The sequence below is a fragment of the Triturus cristatus genome, chromosome 6 (assembly GCF_964204655.1).
Source record: "Triturus cristatus chromosome 6, aTriCri1.1, whole genome shotgun sequence".
Taxonomy (NCBI): domain Eukaryota; kingdom Metazoa; phylum Chordata; class Amphibia; order Caudata; family Salamandridae; genus Triturus; species Triturus cristatus.
Genome location: NC_140589.1, coordinates 197,447,362 through 197,473,654, shown reverse-complemented (window position 1 = coordinate 197,473,654; position 26,293 = coordinate 197,447,362). Strand labels below are relative to the sequence as shown.

General features: G+C 44.4%; 1 protein-coding gene across 1 annotated transcript in view; it reads left to right on the top strand.

Moving 5' to 3' along the window:
• LOC146816631 (cytochrome P450 2K1-like) overlaps positions 1-26,293 on the top strand; it is a 434,887-nt gene that overhangs the window by 230,456 nt on the left and 178,138 nt on the right. The window contains exon 5 of the mRNA XM_085610510.1: positions 25,378-25,551. Within this exon, the coding sequence (XP_085466636.1) occupies positions 25,378-25,551 (174 nt within the window). The remainder of the gene's footprint in view (positions 1-25,377; positions 25,552-26,293) is intronic.

Below are 26,293 nucleotides of genomic sequence, written 5' to 3'. Positions count from 1 at the left end.
CAGAGCCTTGGCCTATTTATAGTATCGAAAGCAGTTATGTTATGTTATGTTATTTGCACTTGTAGAGCGTGCGATTACCCTTGGGTGTCCTGGCGCTAACAGTTGACAGATCGATGTACAATGAGTATTTTTCTGCAAGCAGCTTTAGCATGAAGCATCCAGCAGTTGTTGAATGGCCTTCCCTAAAGCCTATTTGCATGATAGGTAATATCTTTTTCTCAATGAGCTATTCTTCTAAATGTTTCAGCAGCAATTTGGCATACATACTGCTGGGCATATCAAGCAATGCTATCATTCAAAAGCTATGTGAGAGATCTTTTGGGCCTTTTTTATGAACTGGAACTGTAATGCTTCCACGCTAGGGTTATATTTTCTTTGATCACTGCCTCACAATGATGTGTAGGGACTTGGGCCCATAATGTTGGGTTTTACCGTAATATCTATCTGTTCAGATAAACCATCAGGACCCTGCAATCTTGATTTTCTTAGGCTTATAATTAATATTTCAACCTCATTATAAGATGGGATCAGAAGTGATTAATTCATTTGTAATTCATTTGATACAACATTTGCCCCATGGATTTACAAAGTAAAAGGACCCATCTTTAAATGTCCAATGTATGTTCTATGACTGCTGGCTGAAGTTTATATGTCACTGTTTTGTCCCACTCCACACTAGTATCTGTCTAGTATTAATGCAGAAACATTTTAATGAATGGATGGTCAGTACATTTATCTGTAACTGGTTTTAAATCCTTTTAAAATTCATATCTTTAGTAGATAAATAAGGATGCTAATTGATAGTGTATTCTCCGAACGCTTTTGTAGTTGTAGAACATCTTTTACCAAGTACCATTTTGCCTCAGTGTTGGGTGTGCTCTTGTAGAGGGGAGGTGTGCACTTCAGTTCTCATGTATAGCGACTCAAGATGGCAGGTTGCATAGTGCAAAAGTGTTGGCATTTTACTCATATAATCATAGCAATCATGATTAAGGTCATTCATAGTGAGCAGAGGCTCTATTTCAATCATCTGGAGATTCAGATTTAACTCACTTTTAGGAGGCCTACTGCCTGCAGACAATGTGTTGGGTTGAATTACTTGGGTCATGACCGGGAATGTGATCACAAAGGACTTTAGGTCTTGCAGAATTTAGAGGAAGATTCCAAGCACTAGTGGCATGGGGAAGAGGAAATACTGGTGATGGAGCGGAAGATGAAGTAATCCCTGGAGGAAGGTAAATGAAAAGTTTAGAAAAGGATAGCTTGCTCAGTTGAGCAGATATTGATGCGAAGCCTCGCTCCCTGTGATCATCCCCAGGAGTCTCAGTGGTTGGGTGTTAGATCTGGGGGTCTCTAGTTGGTAAAGGTAAGTACCTTAGACCAAATAGGGACCCTTGCTTCTAGTCAGGGTACAGGGACACACACTGTAGATAACCCCTGCTCACCCTCTATGTAGCTTGGCTCGAGCAGACAGGCTTATCCCCCAGGCAATGTGTTAAGTATTTGCAAGTAACAACCACAATGACCCCCCCAGTACACCACAAATGTAGACCACACAGGTGAGTATATTAAAAATATAGCTTTATCTAGTTTCAGCAATAAAAAAAAATCAACTACCATAGCATTGCACATTAGTTTCCGGTTCTCTTCAGCTTTCTCTGGTTGCTAGGAAAATAAAAAGATAGTCTCTAGTCTTTTGTGTGAATTAGTATTCAAAAAGAAGAAGTTTGTAGGCTCTCAGTACTTAAAACACGTTTCTCCAGCTGTGCCCTGCGCTTATAACCGAAGCACTCCTCTCAGGCTGCTCTTCTCGCTTGTAATGACAAGATTGCACAAGGGGCGGCAGTCCCCGGATCCCACGCGCTATGCGGGACGTTCGGGGGTTGAGATGTGACTTAAAAATGCCCCCGCAGTTAACGAGGTTCACGGCAAGGTTCCTCCTCCCGGCACAGACTCACCAGGATGCGGGCAGGGGCGCGATGACTCGTCGCTTCGGAGCAGCTTCTCCGTTGCAGGGTTTCTGCCGCTCTCGAGCGATGGGCCAATCAGGTCGCGGCTCCCTCGACGAGCCCCCAGTGACGATGTCAGATGCTACCAGGAGTCAGCCACTCGCAGCGCGGCTCCTCTGGCCAAGCCTCCACCAGCAACCAATCAGGTCGCGGCCTCTTCGCTTCTTTCTCCGCGGCTTTGCGGAGCGGGGAAAAGCAGCTTCTGATCAATTTCGGACCCCCGGGCCGCGGCGGTGAATTGCAGGCAGGGTATTTTAAGGCGCCCAGTGTCAGCGGGTCGATCGTGACTCCGCCAAGCCTCACAGCGGCTCAGTTAGCACTGGGAACGAATACAATCTTTTGGCCACAGCAATACGCGTGCCGATGAGCACGTCGGTCTTCTCAACGCGGCAGCCGGTTTCAGGCAAAGATCAGCGTGGCGCTCTCAAGCAAAACAGAGAGCAGCCAGCGCACTTCACGGGGCAGATGTTTAGAAACTTTATAAAACAGCCCACGATCTCTGCAGCACACAGCAGCCCAGGGGGACACAGCAGAGTCTTGAAGTCTTGGCAACCTTTCTGTCCCTGGGTTGCAAAACAGGAGGCTAGCTCTTCTCAGGCCCTTGGAGATTCAAAGTTGAAGACACAGCACACAGCAAAGTCTTGTTAGGTCAAGTAGGCAGGGTAACAGCACACAGCAAAGTCCCTTCTTCTCCTCAGCTTCAGTTGCACAGCAGAACAGGTCAGCCCTTAGAGCACACAGCAAGGCAACCTTCCTTCAGTCCTTCAGCGGTCCGTCTTCCAGCAGAGGTTCCTCTTGATTGTAGAATCTGATTTTCTGTTGTCAGGGGTCCTTTACTTATACCCCTAAAAGTCTTTGAAGTCTGTGTGCAAGTGGGTCCTGAGCCCGGTCTGATCCAGTTCTGGGTGTTGCTGGAGCACTTTGTTTTCCTGGCTTCTTCTTTCCCTTTCAGAGTGAGGGGCAGAGTCGTCAGCCGCCCAGCAGGAGGTGGAGCCAGCATTGTGGCAGGCAGGCACAGCCCTATTCACTCCCAGGTGCTATCTCCTCCCTCCACTCTACTTGCAAATGCAGTCGTTCAGCAAAGGGCTGACTCATCCAACCTCCTGGGGGCTCCCCAGCCCCTGTCACTCTCAAACCAGACAGTCAATCCACAAGCATGCCCAGGCACACAGAAGGGTCAGACAAGAGAACAGCTAATCTGTAAAAGTACTGTTCTCCAACTCAGGATTTAAGAACAACCTCTCCTAAATGATGTGTTATTAAATGCTGAGCTCAGAGATATCAAACACTCATGTCTTATCTTGTTCCTATGAGAAGATAGGCTGATAGCCATTGGCACCAGCCTCCCCCATGTTAGCCTATGGAGCAAGATAACCTTGCAGCAGTGAACACACAAAATGGCCGCTGTTCACTACCAGAGCATGGTACCTGCACTAGTACATGCTCTACCTTTTACATACACTGCACCCTGCCCAGGGGGGTACCTTGGGCCTTTCATAGGGATGACTGATGTGCACAAAAAGGGAAGGTTTAGGCCCGGCCAGTGTGGACACTGGCCAGGAGGACATGGCAGTCCAGGGACTGCAGGCAGGCCTGCGGTGGCAGGCCTGAGACACCATTTTAGGGCTACTCATGTGGGTAGCGCAATCAGCGCTGCAGGCCCACGTAGCATCTGTCATCACCAGCCCTGGCACACACAGTGCACTTTACTAGGGACTTCATGGTGATACAAATATGCCAATCAGGTATATCCAATCAATATGATATTTTACACAGGGAGCGCATGCACTTTAGCACTGATCAGCAGTGGTAAAGTGCCCAGAGTCCTATTGCCAACAACCACAGGTCAGAAAAACTAGAGGAGGAAGAAGCAAAAAGTTTGGGGATAACCCTGCAGAAAGGGCCAGTTCCAACACATTGGCTTCTTATCCTACTTTCCAAGGAAACCCAAAAGACTCAAAGGCACAGTGAGGATGAGATTCTCTCGGACTGGGAAATCCTGCCACAAGATTGCTGTCATCATGTCTGTGGCAGGACCATACAAGGGGATGAAGCAGGGATCATCTTAGGAGGGCAAATTTTGGCAAGATGCCACCAATGGGCCTGCTTTGACATGCAAGGGACTACTAACACAAGAGAACATTACCCTTTAGAACTCCAGGAATTTGACTTACTTTTGACAGAAATAGTTGTTCTCTGTGAGAATACTCAGCAGCTACCACATGAAGCTCAGTTTTGCAGAACCCAATGTGATTAAGTATCTTAAGTATGCATCATACATGAACCTGGTGTGATAGAACTCTAGGCATACATGAGTGACCTACCACAGCTGAGAGAAGGATACCTGTGTACTGGCATGCACTGAACTTCCCAGGGAAGGTGGCAGTTCCATGGATACAGCCTGATGCTCAGCAATGTATAAAATGTAGGTTTTAGTATACATCTTACCCACTGCTGGCGTTTAGAGAAGTGGCTCACACAGTTTGCAAGATGTTCATGACTCCAGTCTGTCATAACAACATCTGCTTAGTCAATTTGTGACTAAAGAACATTAATTTGCATATGTAACAATACAACATCTTCGGATGGTGTTCAAACTAATACAGGTGGCGGGTCTGGCCGACAGGGAATATACCCAGAAACTGGAGTAGGACACAGGGATCGACTCACGTCAGGCAACAGGGTAGACTATGATCTATATTATGATGGTTAGTTTTGATTTGGAAACAGCTCCGAAGATTATGTCCCTCTGACCAGCCCTATAATGAAGTGAAATAGAGAGGAAGGATGAGAATTGGTTTCTCTGGCAAGTAGGAGTTTACAAATATTCCCTGATCTGCGTAGAGCAGGAGTCCAAAGTAAAATGAAGCACATAATTAAGCTGATAGACAAAATTGAATAATTCAACAACAATAAGTTGCGACATACTTACCTTCATCTCTTGAACTGTAGCTTGGCTACCTCCTCCTGTAGGGCCTCCTAGTGCCCAATGACTTAACCAGAGTGACCAAACCTATAGGTCTACTGCTTCTCTAAGATGTGTAGGCAACATCTCAGGAAACTGGTGACTGGTGCTGGAGACCGGTAATGAATCTAGTGTTGTGGTGGCTAAAGAGGATGCAGAGGAACTAGAGAGTCTCGCACCTTGAACTAGTAAAGTCAATTAACTCTACCACCAAGAAGATTTCAGAGAGCCCGTCTGAAAGAAAGGAGCATTGGTTCAGATGAGGCCTAAGGCTGAGGTGCAACTCTCTGAGTGCACCCAGATTAGGAACTGGGTTCCAAAGAATAAATTGGGATTATTGGGAAAATTAACTCATCAGCAGTGACTACACAGAGGAATCCCTAAAGGGACCCAGGTACAGAGTTGTGGGTCTTGAACACATTATTCAGGAGATCTTAAGGTTGTGGCAATAACCTTCATGGATTACCTAAACCTTGCTAACTCAAGAGTGCAAGGCCTTAGAGTTGCAGGGTCGTAGAGTGGTGCAAAGTAGAGTGTTGCAGAGTAAAGTGGTGCAGCGTAGAGCAGTGCAGAGAGCTGGGACTTAGAATACAGTGGCACAGAGTACAATAGGGTGGTGTAGAGTGCAGTGATGTAGAGTGTAGTGGTGTAGAGTGACAAAGCGTGCAGTGGCAAAGGTTAGAATGCTGTAGAGTATAGTGGCGTAAAGCACAATGGTGCAAAGTAGTTGGTGTAGGTGCAGTGGCACAGGGTGCATTGGGATTCAGTAAAGTGGTATAGAGTGCATTGGCATAGAGTGCAGTGGTTTAGAATACAGTGGCACAGCGTAGACTGAAATGGCATAGAGTTGAGTATTGTGGCATAGAGTGCAGTGGCATAGAGTGCAGTGGCATAAAGTGAATTGTTTCAGAGTAGAGTGGAGTGGTACAGGGTAGAGTATAGTGGTGCAGTGATATAGAGTAGAGCAGAGAGGCACACCATTGAATGCAGTGGCGCAGAGTGGAGTAGAGTGGCATAAAGTGCAGCGGCGTAGAGTGCAGTGGTGTAGAGTAGATTGTCTCAGAGTAGAGTGAAGTGTAGAGTGGAGTGGTGTAGAGTAGATTGGAGTGGTGCAGGGTAGAGTGAAGTTGTATAGAGTAGTGGCTTGCAGTAAATTGGCATAGAGTGCAGTATTGCAGAGTAGAGTGGTGTGGAGTGGTGCAGATTGGAGTCGCCTAGATTGGAGTGGTGTAGAGTGCAGTGTCATAGAGTTCTGTGGTGCACAGTAGATTAGAGTGGCATGAAGTGCATTGGCATATAGCGCAGTAGAGTAGCGTAAAGTGCGTCAGTAGAGTGCAGTGACTCAGAATAGAGTGGCATAACGTTCAGTGGCAGAGAGCGCAGTGCTGCAGAGTGGAGTACCATAGAGTGCAGTGGTATAGAGTAGAGTGGCATAGAGTTCATTGGTGTAGAGTGCAGTAGCATAGAGTGGTGCAGAGTAAAGGACAGAATGCAATGGTGTAGAGTGGAGTAGAGTGCAGAGTCGTAGTGTAGAGTATAGTGGTGTACAGTGCAGTGGTGCAGAGTAGATTGGTATAGAGTGCAGTGGCATATAGTGTATTGGTTTTGAGTAAAGCGATGTAGAGAGCATTGGTGTAGAGTGAAGTGGCCTAGAGTGCATAAAATTGAGTTGTGTAGTGTGGAGTGGCATAGATTGGTGCACAGTAGACTGGTGCTGAGTAGACTGGTGCAGAGAACATTGATGTAGAGTACAGTGGTGCAGAGTAAAATAGAGTGACGTCGAGTGCAGTGACGCAGAGCGCAATAGTGTACAGTGATGTATCGTGCGGTGGTGTAGCGTGCAGTGGCATAGAGTAGAATGTTGTAGAGAATAGTGGCGTATAATGCAGTGGTGCAAAAGTATTTGGCATAGGTACAGTGGCGCAGGGTGTATATGTTTTGAGTGAAGTGGTGTAGAGTGCAGTGGTTTAAAGTACAGTGCTGTGGCATAGAGTGGTGCAGCATAGAGTGCAGTGGCATGGAGGGGAGGGGCACAGAGTGGCGTAGAGTGCAGCGGCATAGAGTGAAGTGGAGTATTTCAGAGTAGATTTAAATGGAGTGGTGCAGGATAACGTATAGTGGTGTAGGGTAGAGTGCAGTGGCAAATAGTAGTGGCATAGAGCGCAGTGGCATTGAGTAGCATGGCATAAAGTAGAGTGGTGCAGCACTGATTGCAGTGGCTTAGAGTGGAGTGCCACAGAGTGGAGTCGAATGGCATAAAGTGCAGTGGCATTGAGTGCAATGGCTTAGAGTAGATTGTTTCAGAGTAGAGCAAAGTGGCATAGAGTGAAGTGGTGCTGGGTTGAGTGGAGTGACATAAAGTAGTAGTGTAGAGTGTAGTGGTGAAGAGTGCAGTGGCATATAGTACAGTGGGGTAGAATGCTCTGACATAGAGTAGAGTGATGCAGTGTAGAGTAGAGAGGTGTGGAGTGAAGTGGCATAGAGTGCAGTTTCAGAGTGCAGAGGTGCACAGTAGATTAGAGTGGTGTAGAGTGCTGAAGACTGGTGTAGAGGGATTGAGTGTAGAGAGCAGTGGCATAGAGTAAAGTGGTGCAGAGTAGATTGGCATAGAACTAAATGGCAGAGAGTGCAGCGCTGCAGAAAAGAGTGTAATAGAGTGCAGAGGTTTAGAGAAGAGTGGTGTACAGTCTTTGGCATAGAGTATATTGGCATAGAGTGCACTGGTGCTGAGTAGGGTTGTATGTTGGAACAATGAGTTCCACAACCACGTCTTCCCTAACAATGAGGGCACTACCACAACCTCATGTAAACCATGATTTTTTTTACCACGCATTCCTTTACTACGATTTTTCGTGGCAAAGGAATGCGTGTAAAAAAAATGCTTATCAACTATCCCCTATCCCCGATACCCCCAAACCCTCCTGCCCCATAAAAACGAATTCCCCCAACACCCTATAAACAAACACTTTAACCTATACCCCCTAAATACTAATCCCAAACCCCTACCCCCTAAATACTAACTCAATCCCGTTAAAACAAATTCCACCCACCCTAAAAATAATCAGGATCACCCCCACGTCCTTAAAACAAACTTAACCCCTTAAAAACTATTTCCCACCACACCATATAAACAAACAGAGCCCCATAAAAACTAATCCAAACCCCTACCCCTAAAAACAAACTCAACCCCCTTAAGACTAATTACCCCACCTTATAAATATTTTCGATCACCAACGCCCCCTGAAAACGATCTCAACTCCCTACAAACTAATCCCTCCCACATCTTCTAAACAAACACGATCACCTATACCCCCTAAAAACTTAACCTCAACCCCTAAAAACGAACCCCAAACCCCCTGAAAATGTACCCCTCTTCGAACTCCGCCCTGCCCGAACACTTGACAAAATCAGCCTTAACCACGCACATATGTGGTTAAGGCAGAGTCGTTCTTCGAGCAAGTCATTGTTTGTTCCGGAGTTGTGGCAAAAGTCATTTCCCGCTGAGTAGATTGGCATAGAGTGTAGTGGCGTACAGTGTATTGGTTTGAGTAAAGTGGTGTACAGTGCATTGGCGTAGAGTGCAGTGTCATAGAGTGCAGTGGCGTGGAGCATAGTGGCGTGGTGTGGAGTGGCATGGCATGGCGTGGAGTGGCACAGAGTGCAACAGAGTGGCATAGACTGCAGTGGCAGGGTAAATTGTTTCTGTGTAGATTAAAGTGGTGTAGAGTGCAGTGGTATAGAGTAGAGTGTCGTAGAGTGCAGTGGTGCAGAGTAGATTAGAGTGAATTAGCGTAGAGTGCAGTGGCGTATGATTTCGTTGTGTATAGTTTAGTGGCGCATAGTTCAGAGGCGTATAGTTCAGTGGTGCAGAGTTCAGTGGTGCAGAGTTCAGTGGTGCAGAGTTCAGTGGCATAGAGTGGCATAAAATTGAGTGGCAGAGAAGACTGTTGTAGACTTTGGTGTATAGTAGATTGGAGTGAAGTGCCTTGGCATAGAGTGGAGTAGCGTGAAGTGCATTTGCACTGAGTAGAGTGGCTTAGAGAACAGTGGCATAGAGTACAGTGGTGCAGAGTAGAATAGAGTGGAGTAAACTCCAGTGATGCAGAGTAGACTAGAGTGGTGAAGAGTATGGTGGTGTAATGTATAGTGGCCTAGAATGATTTGGTGGAGTAAATTGGTGTAGAGTCGATTGGTTTTGAGTAAAGTAGTGTAGAGTGCATTGATGTAGACTGCAGTGGCATAGAGTGCAATGACATGGAGTGCACTGGTGCACAGTAGGGTGGCATAGAGTGGAGTGGTGTAGAGTGCAGTGGCGAAGAGTGCAGTGGTATACAGTAGAGCAGTGTGAGGTAAAGTGCATTGGCATAGAGTAGTGTAGAGTAGAGAGGCATAGAGTGGAGTGGTGCAGAGCAGAGTGTAGTGGCGTGGGGTGGAGCAGAGCGGAGTACCGCAACATGCAAGTATGCATGGTATGGTAGCATGCTGCCATTACAGACAACACATCTTCAATCGAAATGACCATTACATTTGCACTCGCATACAGTTTTACTAATAAAAGTATACGCTGGAGAAACGATAATGTGTGGAAATGTCATCACCCAATGTATTGATTTGATCGTCAGCACAGTTCATTACAGATATTTAACTTTTGTGTGCTACAAAAAAGAAACAACATCTGTTCAGCCTTCCTCAAGCAGTCCCCCACTAGCCAGCATGATGATCACATAAATCCTCTCACTTTGAAGTCAGAGAAAGGAAAATAAACACCAAGCTCCCTTAAAGACACAGCTTGACATTTGGCCTCTGTCTCTGAATGCACAGCAAATGTGACAAGCTAAGGACAAGAATGAAAGGCCTGTTTACAGAAAGCCAGTTTGTGGAAGAATACAGTAAGCAAGGTTTGGGCAACAGGAGAGACGGACTGGAGCAGGACAGCCTAAAGCAAAAAAAGCCAGCAAAATACAACGCCAGAAAATGTGAGTTACAAACCACAAAGTCAATGGTAAGCAATGGGAGGAATACATTCCTAGGACAGCTTTCTGAATGTACCCAAGATGTCTTTAGCTAACAAGACAGCTGTGCTGCCTGTTAGGCTGCGACCTAAAAAGCGATAGACAGTAAACACGAAATGCTTTGTAGCCCTTTAAACAATGAAGAATTTGGTGCCCAATCTTTATGATTCTTTTGATAGGTCAATCACACCTGCCTACCTGAATTGGCATGGAAATGAAAATGGAACCGCTCCTTTGGGGCTCTGGTTCTCTCTGGAATGCCAGCGAGGTATTACCAAATCCACTGCAGATGGTTTATTCTGAATTTTGTCTAGGAATATGGTTTGAGAACACTGCCACATGCAGGCTCGGGAGGTGTTGTTGCAGACCAGCACTGTGGAATTGTCAGCACTTCAGTAAGATTTCTGGGGGGGGGGGTTCTGTTTGGTGTGATTGATTATTTGCGTTGTGTTCACTTCGTAATGTAAGACAAAGTGCATTATTGTGGTGGTGCTTGAAGATGTGTAGCATCGGACCCAAGTTAGGTCGGCCATTCTGATACTCTGAATGTTCCTGTTAACACGCAAGCTAGTAGGAACGGCCAGCACCCAACTGTGTGTCACTGCTCCATTGTACTCGCAGCTTTCTGCAGTGTGGAGTTCTTTTGAACATTTTTGCCAAGACTGATTTTGCTTACCAGCATGGCCCTGATACCAGGCGTCATGTCTGGAGTGTAAGACGTGTTGTTTCATGGCCCTTGTCTTCTGTGAAAGGTGAACCTACACAAACCAGTGAAAATATTTGATAGACCAGCACAGTGAACTAAAATGCTGCATCATTTGCTTATTGCCAGAACGTGTTAATGCTTTTGAAAGCATAGGAACAAAAACAAATAAAAATGTCGCATTCCTGATGATGAAACGTAAGCATTTTGTTTTTTCCATTCATCTAATCATGTGTGCACTGGCATAGTTTCCGCATAGCTAATGTTACTTGAAACATCTTTATGCAGCTATGTAGTTTTAGCTGACGGACCTTTTTAGGTCTCGTCTGAGACAGCGCTTTAGCGCTGCTCTGGCGAGACTTATAGTAAGCGAGTTTTGGAAGTGCAAACGAGTGCTTTCAGGCCTCCAAATACAGTGCATGTGCGCCGGGCGCACGCACCATTTGGCAGCCTGAAAGCACTCGTTTGCTTTCACTTTCGCGGCCGCTTTGATGTTTGATCGCGATCGCGATCACTTGTTTTACTTCAAGGCAAACACGTCCTCCCCTACGTTAACTGCTGCAATAAAATATGGGTGCCACCTTCAGTCAGTCTAACGTTTTAGACAATAACATCAACGGCTGGCTTTTAGTGTCCTTTGCTTGTGGTGTTTGAGTCGCTGCCTCGGAATGCAACATACTGTGGACTGAAAAAACAGTGTTCGTGACACGGTGCTTTTTCACAGTCACAGCTGCATCTACTGCAACTCCTGTTACAGCAACCCTACTCCCCGAGCGAAAATATACTCCTTAACAACAACTCAGCACAAACTCTCCCAACTGTCATGCGATCTGAACTCACGGACACCGAGGGGCTTCAGGTCCGTGCTGCGCCTTCCACGGATGAGCTCCCGTCCATGCTCTTCAGTGCGGAGTGCAGTCCTTATGTGTACCGACCCCCTCACTCGGCTCTGTTTCTTTTTGGGGGGTGGGAGGTCTCACGGTTTCCTTCCCGCGAGCTTTCCAGGGAAGGCTTCGTCTGGGGTCGGCGAACACTTCGAAGGGATGCCTGTGGAGGCCAGAGTTATGCTTGACTTTAACCGTAACCTTTCAATAGATAATAACACAATGCCAGCTCTTCATTCCAACCAGTGCGGCAAAGACAGCGGGCGTGCTCCGGGCACCACCCTTGCTCCCTTTCATCTCAGGGGTTCGGAAGGCATTTTCAGGAGCAGAATGTAATCAGTCGTAGGGTTGCCTTTACATTCTATATGCATTATGGGTATGCTGAATTCACCATATCTTCTTTTTTAGATGCTCTCTTTCGAGATTCCCTGCACGCTAAAGACTGGTTTTATCTTGCATTCCCAAAAGTATTTGCATTTTCTAGATTACGTTGTTTTAATAGTATTTTCAATAATGTCCAGGCGCGCAACACCCATTGGACTCACAGGGCTTCAGCAACCCCCCCCCCCCCCCGTGTGGCAGCCCGGGATGAGACCGCTTCCCGGGCAGACACAAAGCCGCGCCCGAGCACTTCACAGGTCTTTAAAAGACCATTTACATGTTAATGAGGCTTCGCTGTTGTTTCACCCCTTCTAAGAGCCCCTGCAGCTCCACTCTCACTGATTAACCAAGTAGAAAGCTTAGGACCACCAGACTCGCAGGAGCACGGTGGTGGAAGTACAGCCATACTGGCCATCCGACCACCGTATTACAACTTTGGCTGTCGGACCGCCATTGCACCACCGTAACCGCCAGGGAACCATGTTCACTGGCGGTCCCACAGAGGTTAGGGCCTCACAGTATGCTGTCAGTGGCGCTGCAGCACCGCCATGCATATTACCAGTTCAGGACCTCCAGAGGTGTCCTGGAGGCTCTTGCTTCATAAAACTGCTGCTGGTCATGAAACAAAGAAGGCTGTACAGGGCCCCCTCATGCATGGGGGTGCATGTAGGGAGGCGCATGGTGTGCCCCACTGTGTGCATTCATGCCGAGTTCCAGCACGGCATGGACTAAACACTCCATGACATGCAGGAACCTGCTTTGGCCTTCCCATTGTGGTGCCTCCTTAATAGGCACCGTTGTGGGAACTGCAAAAGACCGCCTGTCAGATCAGGACAAAACTCCTAATCTGGCAGGCAGACGGCGGTCGACTTTGGCAGCGCCCCGCTCCGGCACTGCCAAAGTCGTAATCAGACTCTTAGTAACATAGAATATATTACAGTTAATCCCAGAACTGGAACTGGGTGCAGAAATATATATGCACTTTAGCTAAATAAATGTAAGGTTTAACCAGAAGACCAGAGTCCATTCTTAGGGCTAGTTGTGATGGATTTAGTTGCCTCCCAGAGCTCATGCAATCTATACAGAAAGGGTATTTGAGCTCAACCTCCCAACCATTATTTGTTGTGCTGTTCATTCTATTCCTCAGCCATTGGTTGACTGTAATTTGTGGAGTTCTGCTCGTGCACCTGGGCACAAGGGCATTTCACTAGTGCAGCTGTTTATGGAGAAATCATAACAGTGTCAGTATTGTAAAGAATGGCCCATGCTTAATGTATTTCTTGTGACAGAGACACCATCCAAAAACTCAGTGATCATTTGACGTGACCAGTTGCTGATTTGCACTTAAGTAGTTGAAATGTTAGAAAATGCTGTTTTACTAAGTGTGTCTGAATGTAATATAGAAGCACATTTTAACATGGGTCTCACTTATCAAATGCCCATTTATTGTACATTTGTATAACATGTTATCTTTGAAATGACCAGGAAAGTAGAAACTATCTTGACTAGTTTCACTTGCCTGTGGAGTCCATGGTAACTCCCTGCTAATAGAAGAGGGTAATTCCCTCAGATCCAAAAGATTGATTCCGTGATGACTTAACTGGGATTCGTGGGCCCTGCAGACTCAAGTGAGTTCAGAATATCTGTTTTTCCACAACTGCTATGTCATGCAGAATAAAACTGCTCACCAAATCTCACTTCAGAACCAATACTTTGGTGCAAAGTAATGTGGCTTCAGTGCACTATACACAACATCAGTAAGTATTACCCAACTTGGAGGGGGGTGGCGGTGGAGGGGGTCATTTAATCCAGATGGGGTTCAAATCTGTGATGTGCAACCCACAAAGATACTTCATTTGAAACTGGATTAAGCCATTCGAATATTTTAGCACCTTACAAAGTGAAAATTCTATAAACAACTAAGATTAGGAGAGCAATTGCATGCTATTACTATTCTGGTAAGTGGATACCCTAAACTAATTTGAGGAATGTGTTTTCCCCTCTGGCTGTTGATTTTATCATATTTTTAGAGAAGTCAGCCTTCGTGAAATGCATGCAGTCACCCTTTTCTCCTTTTTAGGTCTCACCTACACAGCGCATGCGCTGCATAGGAGAAAGACCTGTAGCAATCGCTGCGGTTTTTGCCCCAAAAACGTGCACGCGTTGCATTGCCTTCAATGGCAACACGTGCACGTTTGGAGATTCCCTTGCGGGAGCGAGCTTGACACCATATGTTTGTAATTAACTTGCAAACACATGGTGCCCCTGGCTCGCTCCCGCAAGGGAAACACTTTTGTGTGCCTCCCACTTCCCCCACTTGTGTGCGCGAGGCGAACGCGCTTGTTTTCGAGTGATGCGGCCATGCTGTCTGCTTCCAAGAACTTTGTCATTAAGTAAAGTGAGTCCCCAGTCTGCACACAAGTTAGTCTTCAGCTTCTCTGCATGTGCAGTACGATATATGCGGTACAGTGGCGATTGCGACCTTCTACATGCATACGCATGTACTTCCTGCTTTCCGCCACTTCATTCTTCCTGTTGTCTCCCCTACCATTCTTCCTCTTTCCAGTTCGGGTTTCTCTTTTTTGTAATGCGAACATTTATTTTTATGAATGCTGATGAGAAAATTAACAGGTCGGAAACTTAGTTACATGCAAAGTATTCTTGGAGTGCATTGCAAGAGTGTTCCTTACTTCTTTTTTATAGCGACAGAGCTCAAGTTTCCACTCAGCTAATGACGTGAGCGATACCTTGACAGCTCTCCTGGAGGTGTCCGAGCAGGCAGCCGTCACCTACCGGCCGCGGCGCCCGCCGAGGGTTGGAGCCAGGGAACGCCAATGTCACTTTGGTGTTTGCCTTTTTAGAAGGTCGCAGAGCCCAAAAACTGGTGTGGTAGATCTATGTGTAGCACTATGAAGCATACATCCTAGGTGAGCAGTAGGTCTGTCATGATATGCTATGTTAAGGATTGATATAGCGGGCTCATCACCCCAGAGGTATCCAGGTGCTGGGCTGGCTTTAATGTGCTACCACATGGAAACTGCATTTACACATGCCTTTGTGTTCCCATGTTGCCACATAAAGACAGAGCTCGTGGCCTTGTCAAGGTTTGTTTTGCTTTAAGTAGTTTTAGCCAAGATGGCGGGTCTTGGGAAGGCGTGCTGATAAATCACCTTTCCAAATACCTGCGCAGCCCCTCACACAAGGCCGCGCCATCGATTGAAAAGGCTGGCGCGGTGTCAGCTCCGACTCCCCATGAAAGCCCTGTCTGCAATGGTTTCCTACAGGTACGACAATATCAACAGCAACATGTTCCCACAGATGGGGTTAATATGCAAACGTAAGGTCCCTAACCATTTACTTTGCCTCAGTGGTTCCCAGTTTTTCACAGGATTGCTCATAATTGTTTCAGCCGCGGGGTGTCTGCCTTTTCAGTGACACCACAGCTCTTTGATGTAGTACCAGATTTTACTACAAGCTTGCCTTCTTGGAAAGAATACCGCATCTGCCGTTATTTCCGCTCTGCCCCGAGCGCGCTGTTCTTCCTTCCTCTCCGAGTGACCCGGACAAATTGAGCTGCAAGCCTTTGTTCCTCACAAAGGAGCCTCAGGTTTTTATCAGCCCGTGCCTGCAAAGGGGGTGGGTGGTTGTGTGGTTCGAACATTAAGCCGCCGCGTGATTTTCCACATCAGATAGGACACTTTACAGCTGAGGTAAGGGGAGAACAAGCATTTGAAATACAATAGGTCTCGCATTTACGCGAGTTTGAGCTATTGACATTGCAAATGACAATGCCTTTTATTTTTGTTTTTTGAACATAAATAAAAGGCATTGTCATTTACAATGCCAATAGCTTAAACTCGTGTAAATGCGAGACCTATTGCATTGCAAATGCTTGTTCCATGTAGTGTTTCCGTGGGAGTATCAGGGGACAGCCCGGGTCATGGTCGAGCAAAGTTCATGCAGGGGAAGGAAACTTTTTCTTTAAGGCGTTATTTCCCAGATGTCGATGGTCCGAAGCTGTCCCTTTCTGAGCTCCAGAAATACTTGCTTCTGGCCAGGCATGACGAATGTGTGCAGGCTTTACAACGAGAACGGCCATTTATCCGATTAAAATACTGTTCAACAAGATTCAACCTCACCAAAACTATAAACAAATATGAAGCGTAGAAATGAAAAAAATATGATATTTCCAGTTTCCAGTCATTTGGATGTATGCGGTTCTGCAAAATGTAAAGGCTGTGAACGGAGGTTAGTGTGTATTAAAATCCCATTTAAAAAAGAAAACTCACACATTATAAGGAATAAAGTACCCCATAACTTTACATTAATGAGGGTTTTCCCGTCACCCCAGAATTCCATCACCGTATGTAGGCTCTCGACCTCTACATGATCATGGAGATCCTCTGACTTGAAATATGTTTATGAAGTGCAGTATGGAGTACATGATCTCATATGCTGCATATTGCTAATACATACAGCAAGACAGTGATATACATGCATACACGTACAACAGAAAGTACGCATTTCCTTTTACTGTTTCTTCACCTTTTGCATAAATACACTAGGTTACACCCTGCGAAGCAGTGTTAGATACACACACCGAGCAGCAGTGTGCGGCTATCTGTGATTAAATCAAGAGTGCGTCAGGATGTATGCTTGGCCGAGCGCCGCACGGTACAGCACCAGTCTCATTTCACAGTGGAGAGAAGCAAATTGATTCTCTTTTCATGTGAATCTTTAAGAATCCTTTCGCGCCCCCTTGTGTTCCAGGTCGTTGGAATGTATACATGCATATACACAGCTCAGCAAGTGAAAATAAAACATAGAAACTAGATAGAGCCAGGTGAGGTTGATTTTGATATGCAGTAACATACCTGCCAACTCACACGGTGCTACCATGTGACACACGATAGATGCTCCCAACACACGGTCTCCTGATGAGGAGCGATATCACATGGTGACAGGGAGAATGAGCTGAAAACCTCTGCAAATAGTGGTTTTCCAGCTGGTTTTTCGAGGCTGTGAACTGTCGACGTCCATTATGGTGTGTGAAAACACCCGAGGACATGGCACCAGACTCAGCTAGTTTTTTGTTTTTTTAGAGGAGGGGGCTTGGGTCGTGGTGGGGTTCAAAAAACGCCATGAGGATCCTGCTATGTGTCATAGCTGAGGTTTCAAGGTGCCCTTATTTCTATCTAGCCTGGCACCCGTGAGGAAAGTGTAATAAATCTAAGAAGGGTAGATAAAATGGCGCCGCGACCTTGGCATGTAATTACCCGCATTATATCTTTTTTGTAATGCGACAGCACGTCTCGAGTCCGGCAAAGGTTACAAAACAGGGGAGCAGCCCTGAGAACCAGCAAGGTCTGTTCAACTTAAACTGTCTGGATGTATAACTTCATGTTAAGAGACAATCAGAGGAAGCACCAAACACCCGATTCTATGTCAATCATTATGAAAGCGTATTTAGCTCATTTTCATGAATCCCACGTTTCTGTTCCGTGCAGCTTTCGTTTCTACTCCCTTGGAATATCTTAAATATGCATTATGAAACGTGTTGGGGGCTTTTTATCCAAATATAGATGTCGAATCCTGAACTTGTAGCACACTTTCCATGGCATCATGGCACCAGTCCTAAAACAAGCTCTCCAGTGAAAGTGAAACCAAACGCGCTGACACGATAATAAACAAGCCCGGCAGAGCGTGGCGCGCGCGCTTGGCGGGGGAGCGCATTCCAGGTGGGGGAGCGGACCCTTTGAAGTGCGATGCCAAAGCGGATTGCATGGCGGCACGATGCGTGTGATTGTGCGCGTGCTAGCCATGCAATCCGCTTTTGGGAGCACTTTGAAATGCCCCTTTACAATAGTCTCGCTTTGCAATCGCTTACGCGATAGCAAGGCGAGACCTAAAAAACTGCCTCCAACAGCTGGCAGCAACCCACGACTCAATTCGCAACTACATAAACTACTTCCTCGAGAAGCACAAATTATATTAGAAAGAGCTCTCTAGGCTCTATCATAGTCAGGCTGCGTAAATGATGTACATGGATTGCAGATGGGGTTAATATGCAAAAGTAAGGTCCCTAACCTCAATCATGGAGCACACAAAACCCCACGTTTGCTAAAACTGACATCTTCCTCTATGATATTTGCCACTCATTGAAGTGGGAACGAGCTATCTGGCTGCTTTCAGAGGAGTTGGATTAACAGGGCTGCAGACAGTGCTGTAGTTAGCTTTTTATGTGGGATGCAACCAAATTGCTTCTCTAATACAGAAAATGTTTTGTGGAAAAATGGAAATGCATAATTAAGTTATAGAATGAATACATTAGAGTTCACTTTCAAAGGATGTTCATGTCGGCAGGTATGCACCTCAACAAAATGTGATCTCATTTCCCAAACTTGCAAGATGTTTCCGCACTGACGGGTGACGTTTGCCCCACACACCATATACACACAAGCAACCTCTGCCGCTTGCAAGAACAACTAGCTCTACCTTGGCCTTGCAATCTCACTAGCATTAGGAACAAGCACTGGCGAAAGCCAATAGTTCTGACATTGGTTTATAGTCTTTATGCTTTGACAATGTTGTTTTGCTTTGCCTTGGATTTTACAAAACGTTATTGTTGGTAATACTGATGGGCCCAAAATGATAATTTTTTGTCTCAAAAAACATATAGTGCCACAGCAGTCACTGCAATGAAGTGAACTACTTTGTGCGTGGAGGGGGTCCTTGTGAAAGGGGAGGGTGTTGCTACTCAGGTTGAAGTTAACTAACGGAGTGGGGTGACCGATTGCCCCATACTTTTTTGGTGTAGGGGGCAGAAGCAAAATGTGAATGGCACAATAGCAGACCAATGGATCTGGCTAAATGCCCCTATTAATATATTATACGTTTAATTTTGGAAAAACCAAAAGGTCTAGTCTAGCATCAGGCATAACAAGTGGCAATAGTGGGGCATGATTTGGCCACACTGATGTGAATCTGAACACTGGTAATGCATAAAGGAGACACTTGCCAGCTATCAGTTTTCGCCTTTATTTTCTGTCACCCTTTCCGCACCCGTTACTTTTCAGCTCATTTGTGCTCTGTCCAATCAGGGCTCCCAGGTGAACAGCGTAAAACGGCTGTGTACATGTCTTTCCGCCACTTTAAATGTGCTTGCACAAGATGGTTTGTGTAAAAGACGGAAGCAGACGAGCACTGTTTGTCTTATAGTGTAACGGAAGTGATTCATGCCGTCAGAGCAGCTAGCCCATGGCAGATTCGGCTATGTCTTTGTTTTGTAATTTCACATCTGCATCTAGTTGCAATCATTTAGAAAACATTATCGGAACACAGACAATGTAGGAAGTATTCCCGCCACATAGCCTGTGCGTGGTATCTGCTGCAGCGTCAAACGTTCAAAACAATAACATGATAATGTATTTGCACTATTCATAGTTGCAGGACTTGATTTGGATCCGGATTTATTAAGTGAATGTTTTCCGCGGACTCCTGTGATTCTCCCACTTGGAATGAAGTGCCGAGAGTCGGGAACCTGCCTAGCTCGTGCATGGAAGGGCTTCACTTAGGTGTGACCATCCCGTGGTTTCAGCACGCTTAACGTGACATTTAGAGGCGCAGTCTCGTTGGCTCTGCAAAGCACGTCTTATTATTAATTATATCTGAAATTATCCAGTTTCTACGCCCTGCATAAATCATAGCAGCGATGCACTGCCATCAGCTGTAGGAGTGTTGTGCATGGCTCACCCTATAAAATTACAATCAAGCACATCTACATGCAAGTAAGCTGCAGTGACATGAATATTCGGCCCTTCTCCATGGAGGGGCCGCAGCCTGGGGTTTCATCTTAGTTTTGCAAACCTTGCCTCCACTTCTGCCAAAATCCCGTCCTTTCATCAGCATGCAATATTTTTTTTAGCGCGCATGATTTGCTTTGTAGAGTTGCAACTTCACCCTCTGACATGTGTCACTTTCAAAGCCCTAAGTTAGTGATCTAAATACAAACCCAAGATTGTTTCAAGTGACACGCATGCGGCCACTTGGTGGTTATTTTATTTTACAGAACTTCCTCAACTGGTGATGAGCCGCTTCCGACGTCCATCATTTAACATCCACCCCCGCCCATCATGCATCTATTCGCCCATTCATTCACCCGCCCATTCACACTTGCATCCATCCATGTGTGCTACCACCCCTACCCACCCACCCACCGCTGCATGCAGGCACGCCCATCCAACTATATATTCATCCAAGTATACACCTTTAAATGTATCCATGAATCCATTCGCCCACGCCCAACCATTTAAACACCCACTCTCACTTACATCCGTCTATGTGTGCTGCCACCCCTACGCACCCTTTCACACTGGCACCCATCCATGTGTGCTGCCACCCCTACCCACCCATCCACCGCTGCATGCAGACGCGCCCATCCAAGCATATATTCATCCAAGTATACACCTATAAATGTATCCATTAATGCATCACATTACTACAACTTAATGATAGGCGGTGAGGTATATCCTGCGCAAGCATATAATGGTTGAAACAGTAAAAGGAAACAAAAAATATCACTGAGTTGCATCCAGGGGAACACGACAGCCACCACCCAACACTGTTAACTACAATTGAAGATAATTGTAAAAGTTTGAAAAGATTATAGTTCCCTGGCAGACTCAATACATATAAACTTCAGTTATAGTTCATGAAAGTTGTTTTTAAATCACAAGTTTGTGTGTTTACAGATGAGAACCATATCCGATCTTCATCTTCCGTTGTAGATTTTGGTTATATCTTTGACATTATCCTTAGGAGACTTGTTTAAACAAAAGACGCCTTGTTATCCGGACATAGAGTAGTCCAAGTCCATTTATAACTTTGTTCGAAATAAAAAGGTTTATTTCATTCGGTCACAGAGAGAACAGCCAACACGTGTTTCGTCTATGGTTGATAATCCAAAAGACTTCCTCAGGGCTGTAATAAACAGATATACAGCACAATTACAAATTGTATCTCTCTCAAATTAGACGAGTTACAAACCTCCACCTAGGAGAGAGAACCCGTGTTTGTGAAAAAAGGTCAGGAAAACCAAGAAAGTAAAAAACCAAGGTGTGACAAAAGATGTGTTCAAGTCATCCCAGTAACACTCAATTAACATGGAAAAAAAAAAAAGAAAGGGAAAGGAAAACACCAGATATAATATCTGTAAACTAACAAATTATTTATCCAGAGATACAGAACCGCCAAGTAACCAAACTAGAAATTCCACCGTGTGTCAAAAGAAGCCAAACGATGATTCCAAGTAAAACGCAAGTCAGGCAACGCTGACACCATATATGAATATGTGTCACGAATATAGTTTCTAGTAACATAGAGCACTCACCCTAGTTCCAAATCACGATTAGCTTTAGCTTGAAAAAGTGAATGAATGAATAGGGTTGGCCAATTTTATGTCTGCCAGCCCAACTAGATATTTCCTTAGCAAAGTGTTACGTTACCTTGAACAGAAAGAAAAGCATATATATATGCTTAAAGGTAATTTTTAAAAGAAAACCAATAAGGTCCTAACCGTCCAATAAGCCACAGCAACAGTAATAATTAGAGAAATACATTGTCAACACTATTTATAAGCGGTCTGAACTAAGAGACCAGTGCGCAATACGACAATACCGACCCAAGTAATAAGTAAATACAAAAATGGTGACACCCTATAAATCTGTGTCACGACAATTAATTCATAATAACATAGAGCACTCACCCAAGTTCCAACTTGTGATTAGCTTAAGCTGGAAATAATGTGTGGGGTTGGCCAAATATATGCCTGCCAGCCCAACTAGATGCTTCCTTCGGAAAAATGTTCCGTTACATAAAATTAAAAGAAAAGCATATATGTATGCTTGAAAATATTGTTATAAAAACCCATACGGTCCTAATCGTTCTACAAATAGTCGCAACAATATTGGTCACAAAACATTTGTTATCGACAATATTTGTGAGCCGTCTAAACGCATTAAATTAAAAAGCCATTACGCTATCCCACAATATCATATCAAACCTAATTATATATTTACAATAAACCAAAAACCGTATAACCTGCATATAACCTGCATTCTAAAATTCATGTCTTACCTCCAAGTACGAGGCAAAGAGTAAAGGCGTATCTTGCCTCACTCAGCTGGCGTCTTGCAAACGCGCCATGTTTTTCCATATAAATAAGAGGCGGGTGCTCTTAAGAATCAAAGAAGGACTAACAGGATGTTTGTGTCTCTAAAACCAGCGCCATCTTATAATAGGTTACGGAAACAGCGTCGGTGGTTGATTACTTTCAGACACCATCATATTGCAACATATTATTTAAAAGGAATAATAGTAAATCCCAAGGAAAAACCAAACCGCTAATTGACAACAAAGTAATCACGAATCTCGAATCTAATTAGTAGCCGCTGATATAATCTATTTCCTATATTGATCGAAAGAGTCTATCCCATGACGGCTCAGCGTAAATCTGTTTAGCTTCCTGAGTTTTTACTAAGAGACATAAAATTCAATTCTAATGCTATGTGCAAATCTAAGCATGCCGTTATGATGATGAGCATGAGCATAGTAAGATATAAAGTAAAGAGTAATTTGAAACCACGAGATTAATGGGGAGAGAGACGAGAGGGGAAAAGAAAAGAAAAGAAAAGGGATACAGACAGTTGCTAGGTTACTAGCTCGAGGTTACCTAAAACAACCCAATAAAAGATATGGTTAACAGTACAGAACCTATACGGGGTACCAATAACATTTCATATTCTATAACCGATAACAACCATAACAATCATGTTGGTTAAAGATGCAATTGGGTAAACAACATAGCATACAGTTTCTTATACAGTCAGTAATATTCATGAAATCCCATCACACTTCTAAGGTAATTGCAAATATGACTGCAGCATGTCCAATAATTCAATGGGACAGTTAAGGTAATACAGTAGCGCAGTCTAACAGCCCAAGAAGTATTGTAGCTCTGAATCCACGTTGAGCCCCAGTTCCACAGCCCGTAATTTTAGAATCCATTTCGCCTCACATTGGCGGACTCTAAGTTCTCTGTTACCCCCACGATTGTCAGGCAGTAAATTTTCAATGCCATGAAAAGAAAAAGAGAAAGAAGAACTCCCTTTCTGGCTTGAGCAGTCTTTAGCATGGTTAGCCAGGGGATACCTGAGGTCAACATTTTTGAGGGCTCTAAAGTGTTTAGCCATCCTTTCTTTAAGGCATCTAATGGTACTACCAATGTATATTTTTTGGCACTTACAGCGAATGGCATATACCACAAATTTGGTTGAACAATCTATGTGTTGAAAGATGTTATATTTTGCTGAGCCATTGTATTCAAATTCCTTAATATTTTGAATTGAAAACCTGCACATACTACAGTGTCCACATTTGAAGGACCCTATATTTTGTTTGTGCAGCCAGGAATATTCAGATTTAGTACTTCTGGGATAACTTGGACTGATCAGATTGCGAATGGTCGTACCTCTTCTGTATACAATGCTGGGTTTACTGCTTAAATGAACACCTAGCGTGGGGTCAGAGGTTAGTAAGTGCCAGTGTTTATTAAGGATATTGTAGATCTTATGAGACTTTGGATGGTAATCCTTTACTAATTTAAGGTATTGTGTCTCATTAACCTTAACTTTAGTTTTTTGTTTTAGGGTATCCTTTCTACATAGTCTCAATGATCTTTGTTTGGCTTGAATAATAATATCCTTGTTATAACCTCTATCCAAAAAGCGTTTTTCCATATCATTAACACAGCTAAGGAAATCATCCTCCCTACTGTTATTTCTCTGTACCCTAAACATTTCACCATAAGGTATGGCGTTTACTTGGGCTTTAGGATGCGCACTGGTGGCATACAGAGTAGAATTACAGGAGGTACTTTTTCTATACAATCTACTATTGATTTTTTCATCTGCCACAAAAAGCTCAGTATCTAAGAAGACTATCTTTTCCCGACTCGATGACATGGTTTTTCTATGTTAATTGAGTGTTACTGGGATGACTTGAACACATCTTTTGTCACACCTTGTTTTTTTACTTTCTTGGTTTTCCTGACCTTTTTTCACAAACACGGGTTCTCTCTCCTAGGTGGAGGTTTGTAACTCGTCTAATTTGAGAGAGATACAATTTGTAATTGTGCTGTATATCTGTTTATTACAGCCCTGAGGAAGTCTTTTGGATTATCAACCATAGACGAAACACGTGTTGGCTGTTCTCTCTGTGACCGAATGAAATAAACCTTTTTATTTCGAACAAAGTTATAAATGGACTTGGACTACTCTATGTCCGGATAACAAGGCGTCTTTTGTTTAAACAAGTCTCCTAAGGATAATGTCAAAGATATAACCAAAATCTACAACGGAAGATGAAGATCGGATATGGTTCTCATCTGTAAACACACAAACTTGTGATTTAAAAACAACTTTCATGAACTATAACTGAAGTTTATATGTATTGAGTCTGCTCAGGGAACTATAATCGCATCACATTAGTACTTTGTGCATGTTCTCATACGTCTGTCGTTTGTCACCATATTTTTTCATGTGTGTGTATGCGTGCGTGCATGCGTGCGTGTGTGTGTCTAAAATAGGCTTGTCCTATCGCCTTTTCTAATGATTGTTTTATATAAAACATTTTCCTTATAGCTCTCAGGAGGCCACAGATTCAGTTTAGAATGAGATACAGCCTTGTCGTTCCTATTCTTACCCTTCACAAATGTAATAAAACCTTCATGAACAATAGAAATGCAAATACAGCAATAGTCATTCGTTTAAAGTTCTTTCAGGGTACACCATAAACCAAGGAGTAGAAAAAACACATCTCTAACCTCAAGGCCTGGCTAGAAAACACGAGCAGCCCTGGCAAATGCTGCCTCATACCAGTCCACATGCAGTACAGAGTGGGAAAGACCAGTACGGAAGCTACTATATCTCAAACAAGCATTGGCATAGCCAATAGGTCTCGCCTTTGGGACCTTATAAGTGTTTAGTTATCCAGCACAATATCCTTGGTGCAACAACATCAACTGTTGCACGTCTAAACACTTATAAGGTCCCAAAGGTGAGACCTATTGGCTATGCCAATACTTATTTCATTCAGCTGTGTCTGTGTTGCAGATGTGAGGGATAAAAATGCTCACATACAGTTTACTTTAGCCACAAAATAAATGGTAATTTGTTAAGGTTGACTGTGTGTTCGTGTACTGGTTTCTGTCTCAGCCTTTATGACTGTTTCCTGTGTGTGACTGGAGCGTTCCCTGTCTTTGAGTGCCCGATAACAAAACAAGAGGAATTGGCTTTATCAATACCTGTTGGTTGTGGCCTTGCTCGCCATATTTGCTCAGTGCATCTGATTCTTGTGTTTCCCACAGCTGTATAATGCTTATCCTTTCATCGGATTCCTACCCGGAGCACACAGGAAGGTCCTCGGGAACACGGAAGAATTCGACGCATTTGTAACCAGCACTTTTGTCAAATATCTCCAGCAATTAGATGCCAATGACCAGCGCAGTTTGATTGATGCATTTTTTGTCAAGCAGAAAGAGGTAAAGCATGCATACTTGATCAGACTTACAGTAGAAATATCTTTGTAACATGTCCGATTACAAGTTTTAAGTGATAAACTGTATATAGAGAGTGGCCTTCTTTCATAGTGCTGGTGATAAGCAGGATGTTTGCTTGGACACACCAGTGAAGCACAGTGGGGCATATCAATAACAACCGGCGATAATTATCGCTCAGCGCTCTTAGCGTGAGGATAATTATCGCCGGCTAGCGTGAATTTTTATCGCTGAGATAGCGTGCTATTAGCAACGCTTATCTCAATAGCGATAAAAATCTACACGCTAACAGGCTAACGTGAGATTATCGCTGGAAACCCAGCGATAATCACACGTTACCTTGTTGATAGGGACAGGCAAACTTAGCCATGATATCCTCCTTCCATAGGACATCATGGCTAAGTCTGAAAATTAGCAGACGTAAAAAAGCAACGTTAACCGCGGTTAGCGCTGCTTTTTTTGTCTCTAACAGGGTTAGCGACATTCTTGATAATAGGAGAAATGTCGCTTAGCAACATTTCTCCTATTATTTTACTCTGGAACGCCCCCTTTGCATCTCATTAGAGATGCAAGGGGAAGCGTAGAGTAAAAGGGTGCTAACATGCAAATTTGCGTGTTAGCACCCTGTTGTTGATAGGGTGCTAGTTTTATCTCTGCTTTTTTGGCTTTTAAAGCCAAAAAAGCAGAGATAAAGCCCTTGTTGATATGCCCCAGTATGTTCTGCCAA